The sequence below is a fragment of the Abramis brama genome (assembly GCF_963993115.1).
Source record: "Abramis brama genome assembly, chromosome: 17".
NCBI classification, from domain to species: domain Eukaryota; kingdom Metazoa; phylum Chordata; class Actinopteri; order Cypriniformes; family Leuciscidae; genus Abramis; species Abramis brama.
The window spans coordinates 17,616,198-17,641,173 of NC_139979.1; the positions used below are offsets into that span (position 1 = coordinate 17,616,198).

General features: G+C 39.4%; 2 protein-coding genes across 2 annotated transcripts in view; both read right to left on the reverse strand.

Annotated features, from left to right (window-relative positions):
- LOC311067880 (nuclear pore membrane glycoprotein 210) overlaps positions 1-4,655 on the reverse strand; it is a gene marked incomplete at its 5' end in the record, with an annotated part of 28,188 nt that extends 23,533 nt beyond the window's left edge. Inside the window, 2 exons of the mRNA XM_084090027.1 lie at positions 3,152-3,312; positions 4,495-4,655. Of these exons, the coding sequence (XP_083946153.1) occupies positions 3,152-3,312; positions 4,495-4,655 (322 nt within the window). The remainder of the gene's footprint in view (positions 1-3,151; positions 3,313-4,494) is intronic.
- Positions 4,656-5,735: 1,080 nt separating this feature from the next.
- kcnn3 (potassium intermediate/small conductance calcium-activated channel, subfamily N, member 3) overlaps positions 5,736-24,976 on the reverse strand; it is a 63,647-nt gene continuing 44,406 nt past the window's right edge. Inside the window, exons 7-10 of the mRNA XM_084089487.1 lie at positions 17,485-17,595; positions 12,647-12,774; positions 10,947-11,016; positions 5,736-7,108 (exon numbers count right to left, since the gene is read on the reverse strand). Of these exons, the coding sequence (XP_083945613.1) occupies positions 6,758-7,108; positions 10,947-11,016; positions 12,647-12,774; positions 17,485-17,595 (660 nt within the window). The 3' untranslated portion in view covers positions 5,736-6,757. The remainder of the gene's footprint in view (positions 7,109-10,946; positions 11,017-12,646; positions 12,775-17,484; positions 17,596-24,976) is intronic.

Sequence of the window (24,976 nt, forward strand, 5' to 3'; positions counted from 1 at the left end):
CTGTGTCTTCGGACAAGATGGCCGCCGTCGAGCCTGTGTCTGTTCCTGAGCCGGAGCCGGAGCCGGTGTCTGTTCCTGAGCCGGAGCCGGTGTCTGTTCCTGAGCCGGAGCCGGTGTCTGTTCCTGAGCCGGAGCCGGTGTCTGTTCCTGAGCCGGAGCCGGTGTCTGTTCCTGAGCCGGAGCCGGTGTCTGTTCCTGAGCCGGAGCCGGTGTCTGTTCCTGAGCCGGAGCCGGTGTCTGTTCCTGAGCCGGTGTCTGTTCCTGAGCCGGAGCCGGTGTCTGTTCCTGAGCCGGCTCCGGCTGTTCGTGTCTGAACCTGAGCCGGTGGTGCCAGTTCCAGTGCCTGAGCCGGTGGTGCCAGTTCCAGTGCCTGAGCCGGTGGTGCCAGTTCCAGTGCCTGAGCCCTGGCCGCCCGAGGGGTCTTCACCGCCGTGGCCGGCCGAGGGGTCTTCACCGCCGTGGCCGCCCGAGGGAGAGTCTCCGCCCTGGCCGCCCGATGGACTGTTGTCTCCGCCCTGGCCGCCCGATGGGTCGTCTGCTTTGCCCTGGCCCCCGGCTAAGTCATCACCTCCTGTTTCTGTTCCCCTTCATGGACCTGGCCCCCCATCCCTCCCCCTGATCCTCCACCAGTCCACCTCCCTCCTGGACTCTTGTTTTGTTTTGTAGTATGTTCTTGGAGCGTCTGGTAGCCGCTCCGTAGAGGGGGGGTTATGTCACAGTGTCTGGTTTGTGTATTCCTGGTGTCCACAAAAGGTCCTCTTCCCCTCGGTTACAGGTTTGGATCAACATGAGGGTGAATAAATCATGACAGAATTTTCATTTTTAGGGGGACTATCCTTTTAAGAGATTGAGAACAACTGTAATGAGATTTAAATGGTGTGCACTGCATTTTAATTCAAGCAGTCAGTGAGCCAAAGAGTGAGCAGGCTGACTGCATTCAGCATTTATTTGTCAATTAAAATGACGGTTAATTTCATATGGAAAATGGCTTCATTATTCATAAATTGCTCATGAAAAAAGAGAGGTTTAGTTTAGAGTTTTAAAACTGTTCCTGAGCCGGAGCCGGTGTCTGTTCCTGAGCCGGAGCCGGTGTCTGTTCCTGAGCCGGAGCCGGTGTCTGTTCCTGAGCCGGAGCCGGTGTCTGTTCCTGAGCCGGAGCCGGTGTCTGTTCCGGAGCCGGTGTCTGTTCCTGAGCCGGAGCCGGTGTCTGTTCCTGAGCCGGAGCCGGTGTCTGTTCCTGAGCCGGAGCCGGTGTCTGTTCCTGAGCCGGAGCCGGTGTCTGTTCCTGAGCCGGAGCCGGTGTCTGTTCCTGAGCCGGAGCCGGTGTCTGTTCCTGAGCCGGAGCCGGTGTCTGTTCCTGAGCCGGAGCCGGTGTCTGTTCCTGAGCCGGAGCCGGTGTCTGTTCCTGAGCCGGAGCCGGTGTCTGTTCCTGAGCCGGAGCCGGTGTCTGTTCCTGAGCCGGAGCCGGTGTCTGTTCCGGAGCCGGTGTCTGTTCCTGAGCCGGAGCCGGTGTCTGTGTCTGAACCTGAGCCGGTGGTGCCAGTTCCAGTGCCTGAGCCGGTGGTGCCAGTTCCAGTGCCTGAGCCGGTGGTGCCAGTTCCAGTGCCTGAGCCCTGGCCGCCCGAGGGGTCTTCACCGCCGTGGCCGCCCGAGGGGTCTTCACCGCCGTGGCCGCCCGAGGGAGAGTCTCCGCCCTGGCCGCCCGATGGACTGTTGTCTCCGCCCTGGCCGCCCGATGGGTCGTCTGCTTTGCCCTGGCCCCCGGCTAAGTCATCACCTCCTGTTTCTGTTCCCCTTCATGGACCTGGCCCCCCATCCCTCCCCCTGATCCTCCACCAGTCCACCTCCCTCCTGGACTCTTGTTTTGTTTTGTAGTATGTTCTTGGAGCGTCTGGTAGCCGCTCCGTAGAGGGGGGGTTATGTCACAGTGTCTGGTTTGTGTATTCCTGGTGTCCACAAAAGGTCCTCTTCCCCTCGGTGTCATCCACATTCATGTTACTACATTTCCCATGATCCTGTCTGTCACTGAGTGTTCATTGTGTTCAGCTGTTCCCGTCATCATTGTTCCCAGCTGTTCCCCGTTTCATTGTTAGTTCTGTGTATATAACCCTGTCTGGTTTAGTATGTGCCACGGAGTCCTTGTTTAATGTCCACCACTTCTGAAGTTTGTTTCTGCCCTGTTCATGTTTATTTCTTATGTTTTGGATTGCCCTCTTGGATTTGACCTTTGCCTGGACCTAGTTTTGTGAGTACGGATTTTCCCTTAAATAAACACTGCAATTGGATCCCCTGTTTCTTGTGTGTGGTTACGTGACAGTATCCTTATGTTGTCCCAAACCTCTATGAATTTCTTTCTTCTGTGGAACATATACAGTAAGAGGATATTTTTAAGTTGATTATTTGATATAAGTATTATTCATCGGAATTATCCACACACACAAATTATAGAGTGCTGGGATACACTCACACGGCCAGTTTGGCATGTCCAATCCACCTAATATGCATGTCTTTGCACTGTTTGGGGAAGAACATGCAAACTCCATACGAAAAGGAGCAGGGACTCAACCCAGGCAACTTCTTGCTGTTTTGTGTATGTACTGGAAGTCCTGTACTTGCTCTGAAGCAGCAAAAAGCAGCAGCAGCGTAGCAGATCTATCCCACCAAGACCAAAACATATCAACATTGTCATATCCATTTACCATGCCAAACACTGAGAGAGTTGTCATGAAAGAAATGCAATGAAAGTCATGGGAACCAAAACTGTTTGGTTACCAACATTCTTCAAAAAATTTGTTTCACAGAAGAAAGAACATCTTACAGGTTTGGATCAACATGAGGGTGAATAAATCATGACAGAATTTTCATTTTTAGGGGGACTATCCTTTTAAGAGATTGAGAACAACTGTAATGAGATTTAAATGGTGTGCACTGCATTTTAATTCAAGCAGTCAGTGAGCCAAAGAGTGAGCAGGCTGACTGCATTCAGCATTTATTTGTCAATTAAAATGACGGTTAATTTCATATGGAAAATGGCTTCATTATTCATAAATTGCTCATGAAAAAATAACCTATACTCCTGCAATGGCTCTGTATGTCCTTCTGTAGAAAGAAAATGCATGTCTATTTATTACTGTCTCCTCCTCTCGCTCACCAGGGTCTTGTGCTTGGACCACAGTACGGATAGGGACAGCCTGGGGGGAGGACAGAGCTGACACCAAGCATTGCTGACTGCAGGAAGAGAGGGGCAGCGGAGCTGGAGGGCTGAGTGCTGAGAGAGGATACACCCTGACAGTCTCAGGCTTAGAGGACACCCTAAAGTCAGACAGACAGCAACAGAGTTAGACACATGACTGCAAGTAAAGAACGCTAATTCTTTTCATACTTACTTTTCTGCAAATAATTCAGGCATGTTTCTTTTCAAAAATGTTTTAAATGTAAAAATGTTATGATTAGAATATGAAACTCTGACCTCGACTCAAGGAGTTTCGGGCAAAATGAGGCTACAAAACTGCATTAAGGAATTATTTTGGATCAAGAAAATATAATCATAATTACTTTAAATTACGTATATATATAAAAACACACAGCAGGTGTAACATGGAAAACGCCTTCCTGATGAAGAATGACTTTGATAATTACACTACAGGTAATTAGGGCAAACATTTTAGGGTTTTATTTTAAATTGTAAAAATATTTCACAATATTACTATTTTCACTGTATTTTTGATTAAATAAATGCAGCCTTGGTGAGCATAAGAGACTTCTTTGAAAAACATTTTAAAATCAACCCAATTAAAAACTTTTGAATGGTAGTGTATAATGTAATGTCATCATTTTGATACAATAAAGAGGAAATGAAAAATTACATATGTGTTAAGAACATTATAGTGATCATTGCTCACTTCCCATGTAAAGCGTATCATTTCACATAAATTGTTGTGGAAACAAAGTTGTGGAACGTTTCGTCTCATGTCTAATAAGTGAGGCAATCAAATTCCAGTCTAACTTAAGTTATTTTGATACGTGTCGTGTATACACATTATAATTGCAAATTGCACTCTAAATTTTCTTTATCAGACTATTTATCTTTATCCTTCCATTTATAAATGGAAAGGCCTGAGTGAACCATAATTGCGGTCCCTCAGACAATCACTCTCTTTCCCCTTTTCTCCCTCAATCTATTCAGGCTTTCACACTATTATCACACCAAAACAGCACATTACTCTAACCAATTTTAAGTTTTTAACAGTCTTCTTGCATTTGCAAACATTGGTAGGCCAATTATTCAGGAAATGCATACTACTGATTTGCAGGCCACTAAAGGGGCAAACCAAACTTCACCCTGGAGATGATGTCACAACAAGATTGTTTGAATTGTGTTATTCAGCAAGGAGAAACGAATTGATTGAATTAATTACTTTTCAGACATGACAGCTCGTAATGAGACAGAATGGCATGTTAAGCTGAGTATGCTCCACAGCCCCTGTCACTCACCATTTGTAGCATCCTCTCTGGGCTGTCAGTGTGATGTTCACAGGCACATGAACGCTGAGAGGGAACAGCAGCTTGGGAACGTTCAGTTTAGTTGACTTACTGAGTGCAATCAATGAGCTCATTAGCAGAATCACCCAAACTGCTCTCTCCATCATAGGCATGATGAAATTGCAGCTCTCAAAACCAACTACAACACACAACTGAATACTGCTGGTGGCTAAACAATTATTTTGACGTCAATTTCAAAGCAGGACACGAGCAGGAACCGCAAACTAGTTAATCTCATTTGTAAGAGCTACATTAGGGTTATGCTAGGCGATGGTAAACGGCACTAGTCGTTAAATGACGCTTGTCGATGTTGCTTTTTGAAATAAAGTAGGCTCTTGACTGTAATCATCGTGTTTTGTTTTTACATGACCCTCAGAACTTTTAGCCGTTAACCTGAATGCGCTGTTTTCAAAGTAGGCTAACGTTACATGGGTTTTTTTTTCTAAGGAAATACAAATAATGGAGTTATGAGGTTTATAAAACCGAGAGGGGGTCAATAATTTTACAGGTTTTTTTTAAATAATAATTTAGTCGTCCGTGAATGTAGGCCTAGGCTAAATGTAAAATAATAATAATAATAATAATAATAATTCTCGTGGCAACGCATAGGAAGCCTATCATACAATTAAGAAACAGTGATTTTGGACCTAGCCTACGGATGGCGGATTTATAGCAAGATAAATCTGAATTTCAAACCGCGCGGGTCACACAATAACGTCTTTACATAAATAAATAGGCAAACAATAACAACAATACATTTTCGTTGGTGATACGCTATATAGATTTAATAAATCCATAATAAAGGTCATAGCTACTTTATCGACACAGGCATACCGTCCGAAATCGCGACTAAGCGAACGAGCAGCTATCGCAACCGCGCATTTAAGATATGGCTAAAACTTTTGAAACCCTTTTGAATATAGGCTATACAAACTTGTATGGAGTACAAACTCCACAAAACTTTTAGGCTAGCTAGCCTACTAAGATACTTCGGCTACAATTATAGTAAGATAAAATAGGCTATATATAAAAAATAAAAACCTACAACAATAACGTTTAATGCTGCACCGAAACAAAGACACATTTGGTATTGTCAATTGTAACGGTCATTATCGTTAAAACATTAATGTTTATCTGCTCGATCTGCCGCTGACACAGTCACACAATGATACTCACACACAGACACAGTCAAGTATAGATATATACTTTATTAATTCTCTCTGGTAAAATAAAATTACAAAATAATTTCAACCTCAAATGGCACCTCCCTTATCTATAATTAATATTAATAAAATCGTTATTTATACAGCAATCATAATTTCCATGATGAATGAGAAGAATGCTATTGTATAATTATAATAAATATGAGCTAAAACTGCGTTAGTAATTATTAATAGTAAAAAACCGAGCGATACAAAGCTAAGTTTCAGTAATGGCATACTGTACAATATTCCAAGCGGATGTAATTCAGTATTCCGGCCACAGGATGTCACTATTAGTCAGTTTTCGAAATGGTCTCTCCATTGAAATGGGGTTAGAAGTCTCTTATTCCAACACCATTATAATAGAAGCAATTCCACTAAGAAAATGACTATAATCACTCATTCTACAGTTATTTCCGTGTGAGCAGCTGTTCCACCTTGATGGGGTGATTTTTATAATGTATTGACTGGCTTCAGCGTCGCTCTTCGAAATAATGCTTTGCTCAAATGGCTGTTAGTCTCTTGCAGACTGTAAAAAGTGCTGTCCAGCTATCTATGATGATTCGCCATCATAACATTCTCGGGCACTGATTATTTATACTCTCTCTAATCCCAACCACCCTGATCCCTTGTTTTGCAACACACACCTCAGTCCATTCAGTCAACTATAGACAAAGCACTTTGGTAGCAAATACGGAATTAAGTGTGTGTATGAGTGTCCATGCATGTCAACATGTCTGAGTCAGTCTCTTCTAAAATGAATACATTCATGGTAACAGTAAAGGACGTCCTTCTTTTGGACTACATGAAATATGGCAGTTTCGTCATAGGGTTTTTGTGCAAATGTTAGCATCTCCTCCATTGTGATATATTCTGTGGCGTTAAGCTGCGTAATGCTCGTAGTTACAGTGCATCGTATGAGTATGCGTGTATATGGTTATGTCATCACTTCTCTTCATTACGACTAATCATCCATCTCTCCACCCTGGAGGGAACTTCCCGCACCAGTGCTCTCAGCAACTGGAGCTGCTGGTGTTGGGACTGTCCTCGGTGGGCTGAGCCGGGACGGAACCAGAGCCGGAGCCCGAGCCGGAGCCAGAGGGGGGGTTGGCTAGAGGCAGGCTGGCAGCGGTGGGTGAGAGCACAGAGGGCACAGTGGGGCTCAGGACCTTGGCATCACGCTCACGCAGCAGTTGAATGAGTGCGGCATGCTGGGAGCTGAGCGTGGCCGACAAATGAGCGGGCAGAGCGTTAAAGCCGGCCGTCAGCTGCTCCACCCGCTGCTCCAGACTTAACATCTGCCTCTCCAGATCCTCACTGCGGTCATTCAGCTCAGACATCAGTTCATACATGACGCTCTGCATCTATGTGGAGAGAGAATGACAGTGTAGTTAGACAAAAATACTGTGGTAAAGTAAAGGGAGGGATACAGGACAGTCAAAGGAAGGGAAAAAGAGTATAAACACTAAACGAGACCATGAGAAACATTAAACAGAAAGAGTAGAGATAAAGTCAACATGGTGTTGACAATGCATTTTACTTCTTAATGTAATACATTTCTGGTTGGATGGGACCCACAAATGAAAATTCTGTCATCATTTACTCACCCTCAAGTTGTTCCAAGCCTGTTTGTATGTCTTTCTTCTGCTGAAAACAAGATATTTTGAAGAATATGGGTAACCAAACAGTTGATTGACTTCATTGATTGACCATTGACTTCCATAGTATGGAAAAAAAAAAATATTATGGAAGTCAATGGGGTCAATCAACTGTTTGGTTACCTTCATTTTTCAAAATATCTTCTTTTGTGTTCAGCAGAAGAAATTCATACAGGTTTGGAACAACTTGAGGGTGAGTAAATAGTGATAGTATTTATTTTTCGGTGAACCATCCTTTTAAGGCCCGTTGTTCACACCAATAACGATAACTATAAATTGTATGAGAACAGGAAAGTTCACACCACAACTAACGATAACAACACAAAAGAACGATATCATTGGAAACACTTCCAGAATTATTTTTTTCTAGCTAACGAACAAATAACAACATTGACAGCCAATCAGTATCAATTTAAAGACTTTAAAGAGCTTGAGCATTTAAAGGGATAGTTCATCCAAAAATGAAAATGCTGTCATCATTTACTCTTCCTCAAGTTGTTCCAAACCTGTATGACTTTCTTTCTTCTGCTGAACACAAAAGAAGATATTTTGAAGAAGGTTGGTAATTAAACAGTTGCTGGTCCCCATTGACTTCCATAGTATTTTTTTTTCCTACTATGGAAGTCAATGGGGTCCATCAGTCGTTTGGTTACAGACTTTCGTCAAAATATCTTCTTTTGTGTTCAGCAGAAGAAAGAAAGTCATACAGGTTTGGAACAACTTGAGGAAGAGTAAATGATGACAGCATTTTCATTTTTGGGTGAACTATCCCTTTAAAGAGGTAAATAAACATAAATAGAATGTTATCATGTGTTGGTGTAGTGATCTTTATAGTTATCGTTCTTGGTGTAAACTGGCTTTTATCCATCAGAAACTGACTGGATTGTGAACAGTGGGCGTTATATACCGGCATGGAGTTTGCTAAAACAAGTAGCTATCTGGTTATTGGATAGCATTATTCAATAGTGACATCAATGGAAAAGGAAAACAGAGGAAGAGCAAGTTATTATATTTTGATGAAAGATAATGATGACAAACAATTATTTGTAATAGAACCAGGAATGTGCATTAAGTGCATTAGTAAATTGGGTCCATTTTGATTTAATCTGTATTATCTTGGTTTCTTTGGCTAGACAGCAATACAATTAAATGGAGACTTTTGCTCGAGTCTTCAGCTTCTCCAATTTTTCTTGAGAAAAAAAGACTTCAGTAATCCCAAAAGTTTCTCCTTTCGAGTTTCTCGATGAGATCTTAAACTGTGGACAAAATCTGCAATCAAATATTTTTTCTAGGACTAAATCATCAGAACTATGAAATTCATATTGATTTTATAGCTCTAAACAGTGGCGGAGCCAGGATTTTTTCATAGGGGTGGCCAGGCAAGGGCCAGCAACCAGTTTGGGGTGGCACAGAAATCTTAATTATTTTTTGATAAAAAATAATTTGAATATAATGTATTGGACCGTTTTAGTGCCTACACAACTGAATAAAGTTAATTTGTACTTAATTGTAATTGAGTTAGTAGTGAATTAGGAATCATGGAATACTGAGTGAATTTTATATATTTTTTATTATTACCCACCACCTCATATTAAAATTAATTAAATAGTAATAAAAGGGCACACACTATAGCTAAAGTTCAACTTGCTTGTTCTACATTGTTGCATCTTCTTGGATGAGATAGCATGCAGATAAATACTGTAGTCCAAAGATTATTCAACCTTCAATGCGTTTTTTATAATCAATGAACTCTTCAACCAATTCCGAGTTTGTCAAAAAAGTTTAACTTTCTATATTAGTTGTCAAAATAAATAATTGCAACAGTTCTATCATACCTAAATTAAAAAGGAAAACAAAAGTTCTCTTTTGAATCTCCATGTGCAAGAATGTGAACAAGGCGGAAGTCAACAGCATGAGTTAATTATGAGTTAATACATGAGTTAATTAACGGCAACTACGGCTACAGCACGCCGCATTTGCGCGTAATGTGCAAGCACAGTACAACGGCTGTCAGCCATATGACAGAAAAGTTAGTTTTACTGACATTTGGCCTGATAACATCTCATTTTACCGAAGATAGCCAACTGAATAAGGAAAACGCCGTTTTCTCAGCATCTGACAGAAGTGTTACAAGCTTTCACACACACCTTCTAAAATAAAAGTAGCATGAGAAAAAAAGAGAACTACGTTTGTTGTTGACTGCACTCTATTCGACTTACTCAAAACGTTCTTGCAACCAACCAGTTGAGAAAGATTGACTCTATATTTACTATGTGCGTGAGAAAAGTCTCACGTTTTTTGTGGTCTTAAAGAGACGGTTCAGCGTTTTAAAAAACACAATTTTTGTCAATAAAAAAAGAGACAGAAACAGCAGTTGTGAGAGGGGTGGCCAAGCTTAGACCAAGGGTGGCCACGGCCACCCCCTAGCTCCGCCAGTGGCTCTAAAGTCATACTGTGTCTCAACAACTGTTTCATTTGTGTCCCATGTTCTGTTTATTCTCTGGAATTTTAAAGACAAAGTTGATACTTGAATAAAATGTAACAGATCTCCAACAGGTCTCCCAAGCTTTGCAAGGGCACCATCTGAGCTTAAAATACTTTAATAGGAAAAACAGAACAAGTAGAATTCAGATAAAAATCTTCTTAATCACTATTTTTGGATTGTATTTAGAGCAAAATAATTTGTTAAAATCCTTAACCTAAATACATTACATAGTTACTTCAGAAGCAAAATATTAAGACTTGTTTTCAGAGAACACATCTTGAATAAAGTTTATTTTTCTTGCTATATTATATATTTTTTTTTCTTTCTGTCTTTAGGCATGGGTCTTGTCAAATTTAGTGAGGAATAAAACTTACCACCAGACAGGCTCACTGAAAACAAGTGTTAATATCTTATGCAATTAAATACCCATATACGACATGTACACAGTACAACATCTTCAAATTTCTAAAGATAAAATGGTGCACAGTGCAGGAACACACAACACACACTCTTTCACACAAAAAAAAAGCAAAAAAATAAATAAAAACACCAGTTACATTCAGAAAAATAATGCCCAAACAGGCACGCACAGCCATCACGAAAAATATCTTGAATTGCACACATTTTATGTCACTCTTCAGCTTCCTGTCTCTCTCCCCTCCCACCCTCTCCCTCCCTCTCCCTCTCCCCGTCTCCTCGCTCCCACTGTCATCCCTGCTTTAACACTTGTTCAGGTTGCTAGGAGACACAAAGCCACAGAAACAAACGGGTCATCATGGAAACAGTTGAATGCTGAGATATATTTGGGAAAGCAAAGGTATGTGTGTGTCACCGGGCATTATGTGTTCCCGTCGACGTACTTGCAGCCTTGGGCATTATAAAGTGTTTGCGTGTATGTAGGTATGATAAAATTGCAGGAAAGGGAACACAATGTCATCGAAAGCGTGTGTGGGTGTCTACTGTTTCCTAACAGATGTAACGTGCATATGCGTGGGTTCTGATGTGCGACCATGTCTGTGATTTGTGTTGATGATGTGTGCGCATGGACAGTAGTCTTACCTTTGATAAGTCCACCAGAGTATTGGCTTGATCACTGAGTTTTCTCTGCTCCATTTTAACACTTCGTAATCTACAAAACAGGGACAAACACACACACAGCCCATTAGACCCCCTCCTAATCTCACTGGCACCAATGGCCCTCAGTTGTAAACCTCAACTAGCTAATTAACTTAATCAGCTTGTTTTCTTTATTTGTTTGTTGTTGATGAGAATCCCCCCAAGATGAATACGCAATTACGGCGTAAATCATAAAAGCTTCAGACTTAAAAGGATTCCATAAGTGTAGGATTTCTTTAAAAGAAAGGCTTCGGTTTGAAAGGAGCTCTTAAAATTGGCGGCCAGGGCTGCAACAAAACAGTGACAGGAGGATTAGAGCTCTTAAAATGATGAGTATGTGTGTGGTGGGCACCCACACAGAGACAGAGAATAGCATTAGCCCTAGCGAGCTAACAGTCAAAGAAGCTGATACAGCAGTCAGTTTGGCCAAACGAATAAGAAACATGGTCGCTTCTGAAGCATTACGACGATCTGAAAAGTCAGAGGGTCATGTTGGTTTTCAAACAAATTGGACTGGCTTATGAATTTTAATTAGGTGACGTAACATTTGCTCAGTAGTTATAACTAATTTGCTAAAATGCAAGAGTGCTCTAGCCATATTAGCATTAGCACTTGTGTATTCTTCCAGTCCACTGCCAAAACAACCGTTTGACAGAGGCTTCTGATTGGTCTTAAAGGGATAGTTAACCCATAAATGAAACAGTCATACAAGTTTGGGAGGACATTACAATGAGTAATTGATTGCAGAAATGTCATTTCTGGGTGAACTATCCCTTTTAAGCCGTTGTTTTAATCAATTCATCTGCTAATTTTAATTGCAGCACTAAAAATGCAATAACCAGTGGAGTGCAAAGTTTCTATACACCAATAGATAATAATGTTCTGTTTATTATAAGTCTGCACTGCAGTTTTAATGTCTGCCTCTTTAAATACTCAAGCACTTTAAAGCCAGATTCTGATTGGCTGTCAGTATTTTTATCATTCATCAGCTTTCTGAAAGTAATTCCAACAATATTGGTGTCTTTTTTGTAATAGTTATGGCCGTTTACTTCACTGTTCTCATTGAATAAGAACGATTATTAAGACTGCTTTGTCATAATTATCGGTGTTCGTGTGAATGGCCCTTTACAATGTTTGCTATATGGATGGTCAGTGAGATCATTGATAAGGCCAGAAAATACTAAAATGTCAATAAATTAGTATTTGGATGATACAAAATATTGAATTATAATAGAAAGCTTAAGTTTCAAGTTTCTACACCGGTTTCTAAACAGGTCTCTGAAGAGATGAATGGTACAGAAAACCATCATTACACTTTTTAAAAAGCATGAAAATTGATAAATTAGCTCTTACAGCTAACCATTATCAGAAAAAGCTGCCATTCGTGTATGTATTTGTCATACCATGTCCATGGGCAGGGCAGACATGCTAACTGCCACAATCACACTTATCACACAACTGGCCACTCAGACCAAATGTGAAGCACTCCAAATGCTTTTTGTGCGGTTTTAGCGTACATCGCTAAAGCTCACTAAGTACTTTTGTTGTTTATCGGCCCATCGGCGTGTGTTTAAAGTAACAAGTGCATTGATGAGGGCTTAAGTGAAATTGTGGTGTCTGTGAAGGGAGGCTGTTTTTCTCACTGGTGAATGGCTTGAAGGAACTTCCTCTGATGCTTGCGTACACGGGAGTGGTCAATTTTCTTCATCAGCTTGGTGTGCTTGTATATCAGCCAAGTCTCTCGTAGAACATTTGCTGCTGCGTTCTTTATCTGAGGGAACATGTCGCCATAACAACAATATTAGCAACAGGAAAAGCACCACAGGAGAGAGTATTGACAAGTATAAGCTCTGCTTTGCCAATACACGCACACAATCCCAAACATCTGCCAAATTAAAGGTCTTTTTGGGAGATATTCCAGAGTGACTTGACAACAGACATTGTAGCCCATAATTCTGTCATCTGGTTAATTCACTATTATGGCTGCGGACCAGTGATGTCCAATAAGAGAGAGTCGTCTCTAAAGCTGTATATTTATATCTTTGTGGTAAAGTTTTGAAGGACAATAGTAGTGAAGTAAAGTCACCTTTCAAATATCCCCAAAAAACAACAGACCGGAAGTCATCCATTTCCAATGGGGAGTAGTACAGCAGCTGCGTGGAGTTGCGAACATCTGCGTATATGGAATTTTTGGATCTGATTTGAGCTTCAAATGTGTTAAAAATATTTTAAACGGTAAGATCATATGTGACCACCCGACTGGATGTGATGTATTCTGATCAAAACAATGAGTGTAAGGTGAGAGTTGCCTTACCAATTTTTCAGTCAGGACCACTTTTATCAAATGTATATTTTAAGTGATAATGCATTCAGTTAGAGTTGGCGGTATGGTTCTGCTCTGGGCAAATTCCACGCCCAAATGCAGCAAGACAAACCTCCCTTTGCATAATTGAAATTCACAAAAATTTAACACAACTTCATGACTTCAAAATTCATGAGTAAGGATTATTACAATGTAACTTTACTGGTATTACTGAAGACAATCACAGCATTTATTTGCACACTCGGCCTGCATTTTTTAGCAATTGATCCACTACATACACCTATTTAAAGACAGCGCAGCGCTATGCTAGCACATTTAGCACCTGATTAAACAGGATTGCGGGTGGTTAGCAGATAAGATGCAAGTTTTTGCACTGAAAGAGGTACAACAGAATATCTTGACCTTCAAATATTTTAATATTTTAAACTCTCAACTCGTGAAGACCTCCTTGTGCATCGAAAGATTCATTTGTGAGGTCTTGAAGCCACAAATACTCTTTTAATCTCACATATGGCAGCAGAAAAGGGAGAGGGAGAGCAAATAAAGGACAAAATTGAATAAGAAAATCTGCTGAAGAAAAATGAATGAGGAGACTTCAAAGGGGCGCCACTTCGGTGGAAAGAACAATTACATCCTCTTTGGGCAACGGAGGGATGAGAGAACCTTCCCGTTTTTAATAAGCTCCAGATTTGACAGTATTCCTCCACACATAGGGCAGCACCAGGCTCTTTTTTTTTAGCACTGCACAGCTCTGATTAATTAACAGTGGTCAGTGTATTTAATAATACAAGAGTAGGAGCTCTGCTCCAACTTCAATGCAGGTCTCATTTATGAAAAGAGCCAAAGACAAGGCAAGTTAGGGAACGAGAGAGGGAAAACGATGATACCCCAGATATAATTTAGGCAGGGATGCTCATAGCTGTCTAGAAGTGGAGTTTTCTGGAATCTGGAATCCAAATGACAATTAAGCAGTATTACAGTGATTATAAATACTGCTATTACACATAAAATAATATAGTTCATAACAGCCCCTGTATATCTCCTAAATATACAAACTAGATCATAAAATGACAATCAAACAAAGACAAGATAGAACAAGAGACAGAGAGAGAGGGAGACTGTCAGAGAGGTTGAAGCAGTTGAAAGTGGACGTCAGAAAGGGGGAGGCAAAGGGCAGGTAACTGTAATGAAGTCTGGGCCATCATTGTTTAATAAAGCAATAAGCCCCGCGAAGCCGTGATTTACAGTGAATTTAGAACAGCTAAGGGGCGTTGTTAGGCACGACGCGGAGCGGAGCGGAGCTAACCCCCTTAGCTGTTCTAAATTCACTGTAAAACACGGCTTCAAGGGGCTTATTGCTTTTATAAAACGGTTACTCCATAAAAATATTCATTTTAATATTTATTTTATTCATAAAATAAACACCAGAAACAAAAAATATAATGTTATAACACATTTATTCCTCCATCAAGCAATATAGTTCCAAAGAGGTTGCCAAGCAACACATGCAGCAACAAACAATCACAAACGGCAGTTGCGCAGTAATACTAATGTAATGTGGTCACAGGTGTATGTTTGTTGAGTAATTTTCAACGGCTTTGAACTCGGCTCAACCAATCAGAATCAAGGACCGGAACTATCCATTTTATAATATGTGGTAAACTGAAGCCTTACCATTATAACAGCTGCCAGACTAGCTCACCTCAAGCTACAACTTTCAATTAAATCTGAACATTTCTCCAAATACAAAAGATATGCACTATACGGGCTTCGGCACCAGGTAGTTATAGGAACTACTGGGTGCTCCCAGGTCACTGTGATTTTGCCAAGACATGTTCCTGGATCAACATATTTTGTTGATCCTGGAAAAACATTCCTCTCCGAAAATTTTGTCCTAACCATATCCCTACCCCTAAACCTAACCTTACCCCTAAAAAGTTGTCCCTAAAATCAGAGGGAAATTATAGGTGAATAAACACTGATGTAGAAACATCTAACCCTGGTTGTAAGCCTAAACTTGACATAAACTGTAATCATCCTTCAAATCTGATTGGTTGATTGGAATGTTGTTCCAAGATCAACAAAGATGTTGATCCAGGAGTGTTGCACTTGGTGAAATCACGTTCACCAGTGGTTCCCCAAGAACTAAATTTTCCCCTGACATAAACCGACCAACAGCAACGTCATTTAAGCACAGCATTCAACAGCGCAACAACTGAGGATGGAGGACGGCGTGATCGGAGCTGTTGTTTTCCATGCTCGTGGAGTTATTTCGTGGAGTAGGCATATGTAAACTCTGTGTTTAAAAATGGCGGGTGTCGTTGTATCATATGGCATATTAACATACACATATCACTGGTAGTTCTTATTGTGCTGGGTTAGACCCTTAGCTGATTTATTCCCCCCCAAAAGGTGTTTTTATTACTAAAATCGTTCTTAGTTCCTGTGGCCATAGAAGAACCCTTCTTGGTTCTCCAAAGAACCTTTCTGTAAACAGTTCTTAAAATAACCATTTTTTTCTTAGTGTGAACAACATTTTAAAAATGTAAAGATGTTAATAGGTTCTTTATGGAACCATTAGGGGCTTTCGCACCGGGGTAGTTATAGGAACTTAATTATAGAAACTAGCCACCAGGGCAGTTCCCCGAGAACTAAATGTTCCCATAGGGCCATTTTTCTGGTTGCATTCGCACCGCTTGTTGGAACTGAAGTGACGTAAGCCGGCCAACAGCGATGTCATTTAAGTGCGGCATTCAACAACGTCAACATCAGGAGAATGGAGGGCACCGTGATCAGAGCTGTGGTTTTGTAGTGTGTCGTGGTGTTAGTGATAACAGGTGGAAGTTATGAGATAGAGAGAGCAAAAAGGAGGTCTAAGAGACGAAATCTCCCACGACAACTTGCGGTGCTACATATCATCAAGGCTGAGAAAAGAACATAACGCCGCAGACAAAGGTGACAGGAAAATGCTGTTAAAGGGTTGGTTAGATTACTATAGATGTGAACAAAGAACCTTTATTTTTAAGAGTGTATGGATGATTTTAAACTTGTATCTTGCATTATTTGAATGTCTTGTTGTTTTTTTTGCAGAGATGCTATAGAAGATCCATTTTGGGTTCCTGAAAGAACCTTCAGTGAACATTTCTTAAAAGAACCTTTTTTTTCTTAGTGTGAAGACAATTTCCACTATAAACTCTTTTGTGCAATGTAAAAGTTCCACGGATGTTAAAGGATCATCATGGAACTAGATACCAATAAAGAGCATTTGTTTTAAGAGTTTTCTGAATAAACAGGTAGTTAAAAATTATCATTCTGTTGTGTTCATCACACAGTAACCTTTAAAAACAATAATTGCATGAAAGACAACATTTACAACCCTCATGAATGCACATTAATTATTGAAGACTGGCTGTTACAAGTGTAATCAGTTTAGAAGAGTTTATTTACCACTAATGAAAAATTGTGAAAATGGTACTGACGTGATTAGAAAACTGGAATACTTTAGAAAGATCACATTAGCATTTCTATTCACGGATAGTTTGTGATAAACAATTCTACCCTGAGAAACCTGTCCATCTTCACTGCACTGTCAGTTTCACCTGATGGGAAGACGGAGGAACAACCTGCACCCTTCCAACCAGTTGAAGGTAAACCTTTTGTTACTGTGTCTCCACGGCAACATGTTTGTGAGGTCAAAGTGGCGAGAACATTTTTCTGCTTTTTGTAGAGGTTTGTAACCATAGTAGCGGCAAATTCAATGCATGAGGATGATCGACGCGGTGACTCTACAGCACTTATCAATCTCTCTTTCTTTTGTCCCCCAACAAACAGTTAAGCTGAGGCAATTGAGTAAGCTTGAGGTAATACACTTTTAAAAAAGAGGCTCGTACTCCCTTCACTTGAGGAAGGCATTTATTTTAGCTGCTCATCTGAAGAAGCACATCTGTATGTTGCAGTTATTGATCACCAGCCTTCTAGTCACTGATGTCAGCCATGATGTTGATACATATTTGATACAGGGAGCTATTTCTGAGTCTTTCAAGTGCATGAAAAATTGAAAAGGACCTAAGTAGAAAGAAAACTGGTACATGTATGGTTCTCTGAATATAAAGCTGTGCCTACGTATCCATTTATTGAAGCGTGTGTGAGTGTGTTTACCCGTTTGGTGAGCTGTGTGTCCATCATAAAGTTGTGCACATGTTTCTCCGCCTTTGTCAGCTCAAGCTTCCTGGCTACCACGGCAACAACCAATGCAGTGCAACCTGCTCCCTGTGAGAGACAAGAGATGAGGTCAAGGTGTAAAAACACACAGAAGCATAAAATACTTCACACTTGTATCATTAGCAGAGATCACATGGAGAAACAGGGAAACATGACTGATAATAAATGATGATTGATAATAAAAGGAGATCCATGGACGGGCCAGGGAAACATTAACTCCAGTTCACGAGAGCATTAGAAAAAAAAGAGAAAAAAAGCAAAGAGGGTGGATGTGAAGTGTTTAGCATAAAAAAAATACATAATTTGCTAATATTTCAAGCAAAATCAAAAGAAAAGAGATGAAAATGCTTTAGGAAAATGAAAACAATTTTAGCATTATTAGGATTTTTGTAGTGTTACATTCGGTGGCGTCATGCACCTATTTCTTTAAAGGGGAACCAGTGGCAGTTCTGTTTGCTTGGTGCCCTAGAGGAGACCAGGTATGGCCAAAGGGAAAAAAAAAACTGTCTCTAGTGGTACAGTTTTTTTATTCAGTGTGAAAGTTGACCACTTTCAAATCTTGACACACACAGGTTTCCATGTTGTATGGGGACTTTCATTAGATGTGATGATTTTTATACTGTACAAACTGTATATTCTAGGGGCCCTACCCCTCACAGAAAACTTTCGGCATTTTTACATTTTCAAAACATAAGCTGTTTTCCTCATGGGGACAAAAAAAAGTCCCCATAATGTCAACATTTACTGGTATTACTATCCTTGTGGGGGCATTTGGTCCCCATAACATAGGAAATACCAGGTACACACAAACACACACACATTGTGAATATAATATATACCGACTTCAGTACCAAGTCGGTACGGAAATTAAAAAAATGTGATGATACATTCCCTCTAACAGTTTGACAACATATTTGTCTCTAATAGGCCATTGTCTTCACGCGCTCAACATATATGCCTGTGATTGGCTACATTGATCAACGCTTCAAAAACATGTCTTCACCGAGAGCTTACACAGATACACACGGGAGCGTTTGAAAGCAGGCGTCTATCAGCGGATCCCTGATATATCCACTGATAGACGAATCCGCTGATAGACGCCTGCTTTCAAACGCTCCCGTGTGTATCTGTGTGGCGCTCGTTGAAGACCATAGACTGTAAAAAAATATGGATGTAGTGTCCGTGACGTCACCCGTAGGTTTATGAAGAGCATTTTTGAAACACAAAGTCGGTGGAGCCGGCCGTCGCCATCTTGGCAGCACGTCACTCCCGGATAACTGAAAATGGCCAAAGAGGCGGGATTAGCTGAGGTGACGTGACGGCTAACAGACAGCAGACAAACGGCTAGTAGTGACAACAGCGGCAATCCACCTGTCACTCAAGTGGCCACGCCCTTAATTATGCAGAACTTTAAGGCTTAATATAATTTAAACGGATGAGTTATACAAAAATTCACCCCCCCCACAGTTGTCATGAAGGGCAAAATTACCTATATAGACCAAAAGCACTTTTTGTACCAGGCTGTAAACATATTTTTTTCTGCTGTAAATTTTGGCATATTAACATGGGAGGTCTATAGGATTGATTCTCTTTTGTAGCCTGTCTCTAGCGGCCAGTCGATGAATTGCAGTTTGAGTCACTTCCGTGTTGGATTCAAGAGAGAGACCGGAAGGTTGCCACATGGTGAAGACGAACATGTTTTTGAAGCATTGACCATTTTAGCCAATCACAGACATATTATGTGACCCTGGATCACAAAACCAGTCACAAGTAGCACGGGTATATTTGTGGCAATAGCCAACAATACATTGTATGGGTCAAAATTATCGATTTTTCTTTTATGCCAAAAATCATTAGGATATTAAGTAAAGATCATGTTCCATGAAGATATTTTGTAAATTTCCTACCGTAAATATATAAAACATTTATTTTTGTAAGTGAATGCAGCACAATCGCAAACATAAATGGACAACTTTAAAGTTTTATTTTTTCAAATAGTTGTATCTCGGCCAAATATTGTCCTATCCTAACAAACCATACATCAGTGGAAAGCTTATTTATTGATGATGTATAAATCTCAGGACCCATGTGACTGGTTTTGTGGTCCAGGGTCACATATGTCGAGCTTGTGAACACAATGGCCAATCAGATGTCTTTAAGAATCCGTTCAATAGTGTTCAAAATGCTAGAAGGAAATGCTGGTATAGTCACATTCTTAAAATTTCACAAAATTTAAAGGGCCCTATTTTAACGATCTAAGCGCATGGTCTAAAGCGCCCGGCGCAAGTTCACTTAGCGCGTTTCCGAATCCACTTTTGCTAGTTTAACAACAGGAAAAATGGTCGGTACACCTGGCGCATGGTCTAAAAGGGTTGTCCCTATTCTCATAGTGTACGCACGTTGTGGACCCGCCTATAGGCGCACATTACTAACGCGCTCATTAAATAGCAAAAAAAATATTGCGCCATTGACTTTAGACCAGGTTTCAGTTGGTCACAGTCTATTTCTGTTGCCTCAAAATAGCAACGCGCCAACGATGCGCCAGAACACAACTCGTTTTCAGACCAGCACGCCCATGGGCGCACAAATGGGCCCAAATGCATTTGCTATTTAAACAACGTGGCACAGGATGTGAAAATGATAACTGCGTTGGACTGAAACTAGCAAAAAACACTTGTGTCGCGCTTGGTGCTGCATTGCGCTGGGTGTAAGATAGGGCCCAAAATTTACAATTTGACAACACTAATATAAACCAAGCGCTACTTAACCTGCTGACAATCAATGTATTTTCAATTTATGGGAAAGAGTAGCTTTGACGAAGTTAATTTTATTAACGAAAACTATGACGAAAAATGTTTGTCGACGACCTTTTTTTTTCCACGACTAAAGGTGCGGTCACATTACACTTTTCAGTCCACTGACTTGCATTCAAACACATGCAAATGTGAGTGACAGGAAACGCAAGCTCATGTTTCGGATTTTGCTGCGTTCCAAACATAGACTGTTAAAAATGATGGACAGCGTGTCTCTGCTTCCTTCCACTATAGAAAAATGAAGCCAAAATGTCCCAGTAATGGTTGTTTGTCATTCAGAGCTTGAGCCTGCGCAGTAGTGATCCTGAGGTGGAGCCGCGGTACCAAGGTCCCGCCCACACTCCCACTCTCACAGACTCAATCGTAAGCACAGCTGTCAATCATGACTTTACACCCCATTTTTTTGGCATCAAATAACTAACTAAAACCAAACTTATTGGAAAAATGAACACTTGAACATACGTACGCGTGATAAGAACTACCTAAAAATGACAGAAACCATCTTTGGAAAAAAATTATTTGAAATGTAATTGGATTTTTTAGTTTGGCTCGTGTCCCATTCAATTACATGGAGAGGGTGGAGTTTAAGACCTGTACTGAAGCCAGCCACCAGGGGGTGATCGAAATGCTCTGGCTTCACTTTTCAGGACTTGTGCGGCACACTTGGTTCCAAAGTTCTTGTTTGGTGAAATCTGATCTGCAAAGTCGTAATAAATCGACTGTTTGCGATTGTGATTTTTTTGCTGTTGAAAAACATTAATGGAATTTGGAATTAGGAATTTCACTGCTTTAATCTTTGAGGGAAGTTTCTTGTTTTACCAGCTTTCGTAATGTAGAGAGTGTGTTAATTTATATGATAAATAGCCACTAATAAATCAGGAAACTAGATGAGGTCAAATAAACCATGCGTATGAGTTGACATTCTCTTGATTTGTGCTTATAGGTGAAAGTGCAATAATTCTGATGAAATATAAAAATAATTTTCTAAAATGACGACAATCGCTATGATTATAATTTTGAGCAAAATAATCATGACTCATGAATCAATAATCAAGTTTTCATTGACTAAAACTAGACAAAAATGGCCAGACATTTAGCTGACTAAAACTTGACTAAACAAAAACAGGACAAGGCTGGCTACATATGATAAAAACTAAAAAGTACATTTGACACAGGACTGAGACTAAGACTAAATTAAAAAAAATTTTTTTGATAAATTAGCACTATGTGTTAATAATAACTCTTTTTGAGATACTGATCAAAAGTTTGGGTTTGAAATCGGGGGTAAGATTCTGTAATGTTTTTTTTTTTAAAGAAGTCCCTTATGCTCACCCAGGCTGTATTGATTTGATCCAAAAAAAAAAAAAAAAAGGATTTTAAAAATAACTTGTTCTATTGTAATATATTATATTGAAAATTTATTCCTGTGATGGCAAAGCTGAATTTTTAGCATCATTACTCCAGTCTTCAGTGTCACATGATCCTTCAGAAGTCATTCTAATATACTGATTTGATGATAAAGAATTGAATGACATTTATTATTATCAATATTGAAAACAGTTGTGTTGCTTAATATTTTTGTGGAAGATAATATTTTTTTCAGGATTCTGTGATGAATAGAAAAGAAAAGATTTTATTTGAAATAGAATTTATTTTGTAATATTATAAATTTAACTTTAATTGCTTTTTTAGCTAAGTAAAAGTATTTGTTAAAAAAAAAAATCTTCCTGACCCCAAACTTTTGAATAAACCATAATGTGGTTCTCTCATTCATGATATGTAAACAAAATTAAATTTGTAAGTATTCACATTGTTTTACTGCCTTTTCCCAATTTATTCTGATAAAAAAGCAGTATGATAATGAGTATGATTGTCATTACTGTATAACAGTAATGTGAATTTAATCAGAGTAACCAAATATAATTTCATATTATTTACATTTAAAAAATGTTTTGATACTGGGAAGAAATATGACCCTGACCTGAGATTCTTGAGATTCATCCATGTACTGAAATAGACTAGGAAACATTAACAGTGTAGACATCACTGGAGAGACTATGATGATACAAAAAACAAAAAACAATCACACACACACAAAGGTTTACTCCCATTTACACATCACAAACATGTAAACTGAAGATATCAATGACTACATCGAAGCAGTAGAGGTACACAGAGGAAAAAAGACTGAGGCAGGTTGAGGGAAAATGAGGAAATAAACCTATTTAGAGGTAAAGAGGTGGAGTGAGGTAGACAGGGAGAGAGGGAAACAATTTCTGATCAAGAAAAGAGGAACACAATAGTTTAACGCAGAAAGAAAAGATTTCTGGGGAAAAAAGCTGTAATGTAAAGTAACGAGAAGAGGAGGGGAAGTGTTAATGAGGTCGGAGAACTACTAATAAGATATGAAATGGAATTAAAAAGTGACTAATGAAAGTGTGTGTGCTTCCTATGACTGTGTATGGGGCGTATATGTGTATAGTGTATGTGTGTGTGGAGACGCTAATGGAATGTTTTTAAACCCACTTGCAAGACATACGGAAGAGAAACGTACAACCCCAAAATACTCTAGAGCCAGACATAAAAATAAAACGAAAAAGCCCATTTTCAAGAAGCACTTTTTTTGCCCATATTCACCACTTAATAAAACATGATGACCATCCACGAAAAAAAAAAAAACCCTAGGACATTGTCAAAATATGTATGTGTGTTTCCATATGGCAGCTTGTATAACACTATTCCCAGGCCAAAAAACATTCAAAAAAAAAATCTCTTAAAGTGACAAAAGAGTGTCAGAATGATCAATTTTTCTGCAAACATACTCCATTGCAGTTTATATTTCGCCTCTTTCCAGATCTGACAGTTATTGATATCATGAGAAAATAAGAAAAACCAACTGCCCTCAGATCAAAATATATCCCCCGGTTTCACAGACAAGGCTTAAATCTAGTCCCAGACTAAACTGCATGTTTGAGCTGTTTTAACTGAAAGTAATTTGCTCTGATATCTTAAAATATGTCAGTACCATTGTTTTGTCTCAAGATGCACACCAGTAATGTTTTTTTCTAAAACATGTTCATAAAAGCTACTTAAATGTCCTAATTGAACTAAGGCCTAATCCTGGCTTAATCTAAGCCATGTCTGTGAAACCAGACCATTGTGTTAGAGCTCCGGTTTAAAACGCAGAATATTCACTGTTATGATGCAAGAGAAAGGCTAATACTCAACTATAACAATCATTTATCCTTAAACTGGTGTTTGAATGAGATAACAGGTTTTTCAAGACACTATGACCATAATGTCCTCGATTCCACATCTACATTTGAAGAGTTCAGATGCAAAAACCTCTAAGTGCCATCTGAAATTTTCTTCTAGAATGATCATTTTTATCAAGCTCGTTTAAGTTCAGTAATTTCACTTAAATGGCAATTAATAGGTAATTTTCATTGCCATTTAAGTGAAATTACTGAACTTAAATATACAAGCTTCATAAAAATGATCATTCTAGAAGAAAATTTCAGATGGCACTTAGAGGCTTTTGCATCTGAACTCTTCATTTGCAGACAGGATAGATAGACAGGTGCTTGTTGCATCCCCAAATCCTTGAGCTGCACCAAGCGACTGGCAAACTAAAGCCCTGCCCAAACACTCCTGTTTCCGCAGGGCAGTGGTACAGTCTAACAGAGTTGGCCTTCTATGTTGTCATAGCAACAAGTCCCATAATTCTGCCTATAGAAAGTCATTACAATCACTATCAATAGTAAAAGAAATCACATCCAACACTCTTTCTCTAAAGAATTCCTATTCTGTAGCATCTCATCACTTCAGCAGCTCTTTTTTTTTTTAAAAAACCTGCAAGGAACAAAAACGGTTTGAAACATTAGACTGGGGGAATATATCAGTATTATCTGGGTCAATTTTTTCTTTTTTTTTCTTTGGCCAGATCTAATAAATATTCAAAACATAATGCAGTTCACACATACAATGACTTGAATACACCTGTTCTATGATAAGCAGGTTTTTAATTAAAATTCATTTTGGGGAGCATTGAGCCAAAAATGTCAAGATGATACAACTGTCCTGATATCATAATGAAGAAACATTATGGTAGAAAAAAATCATCATTAAGCAGCTTGGCTATATTTTATAAAAACATTAAAATCAAAAGTCATGTGGTGCAACCAACATGCAGAAAAAAAAATTATATAACAGGAAATTATATCATAGAGGACCCTGCAAACCCACATGACTGAATAAGTAAAATATCAGATAATTTGACAAACTTTCAGTTCAGTTTTTAAAATTAAATGTCATGTGGTGCAACTCCCCGAAAACTGATATTATTGATTGATATTTATAATTTAATAATGATATCTATTTTTTTTTATTTTTTTTTTAAACTCATAGTGCAACAAAAATAGCTTTTAACTATTTACTTGATAATTACATCACATGACATTTTAGTATCATTAAGTTTAAAATATTCTTAAAAAATCTTTAAAATATTTTTCCAAAACCACATGAAATCAATAGGAATACAGCGAGAATTTTATTTTTTTTACAACTTAGTGTTTTAAACTAGAGTTTTAAAAGACGTTTCCTTTTCTTTATCATGG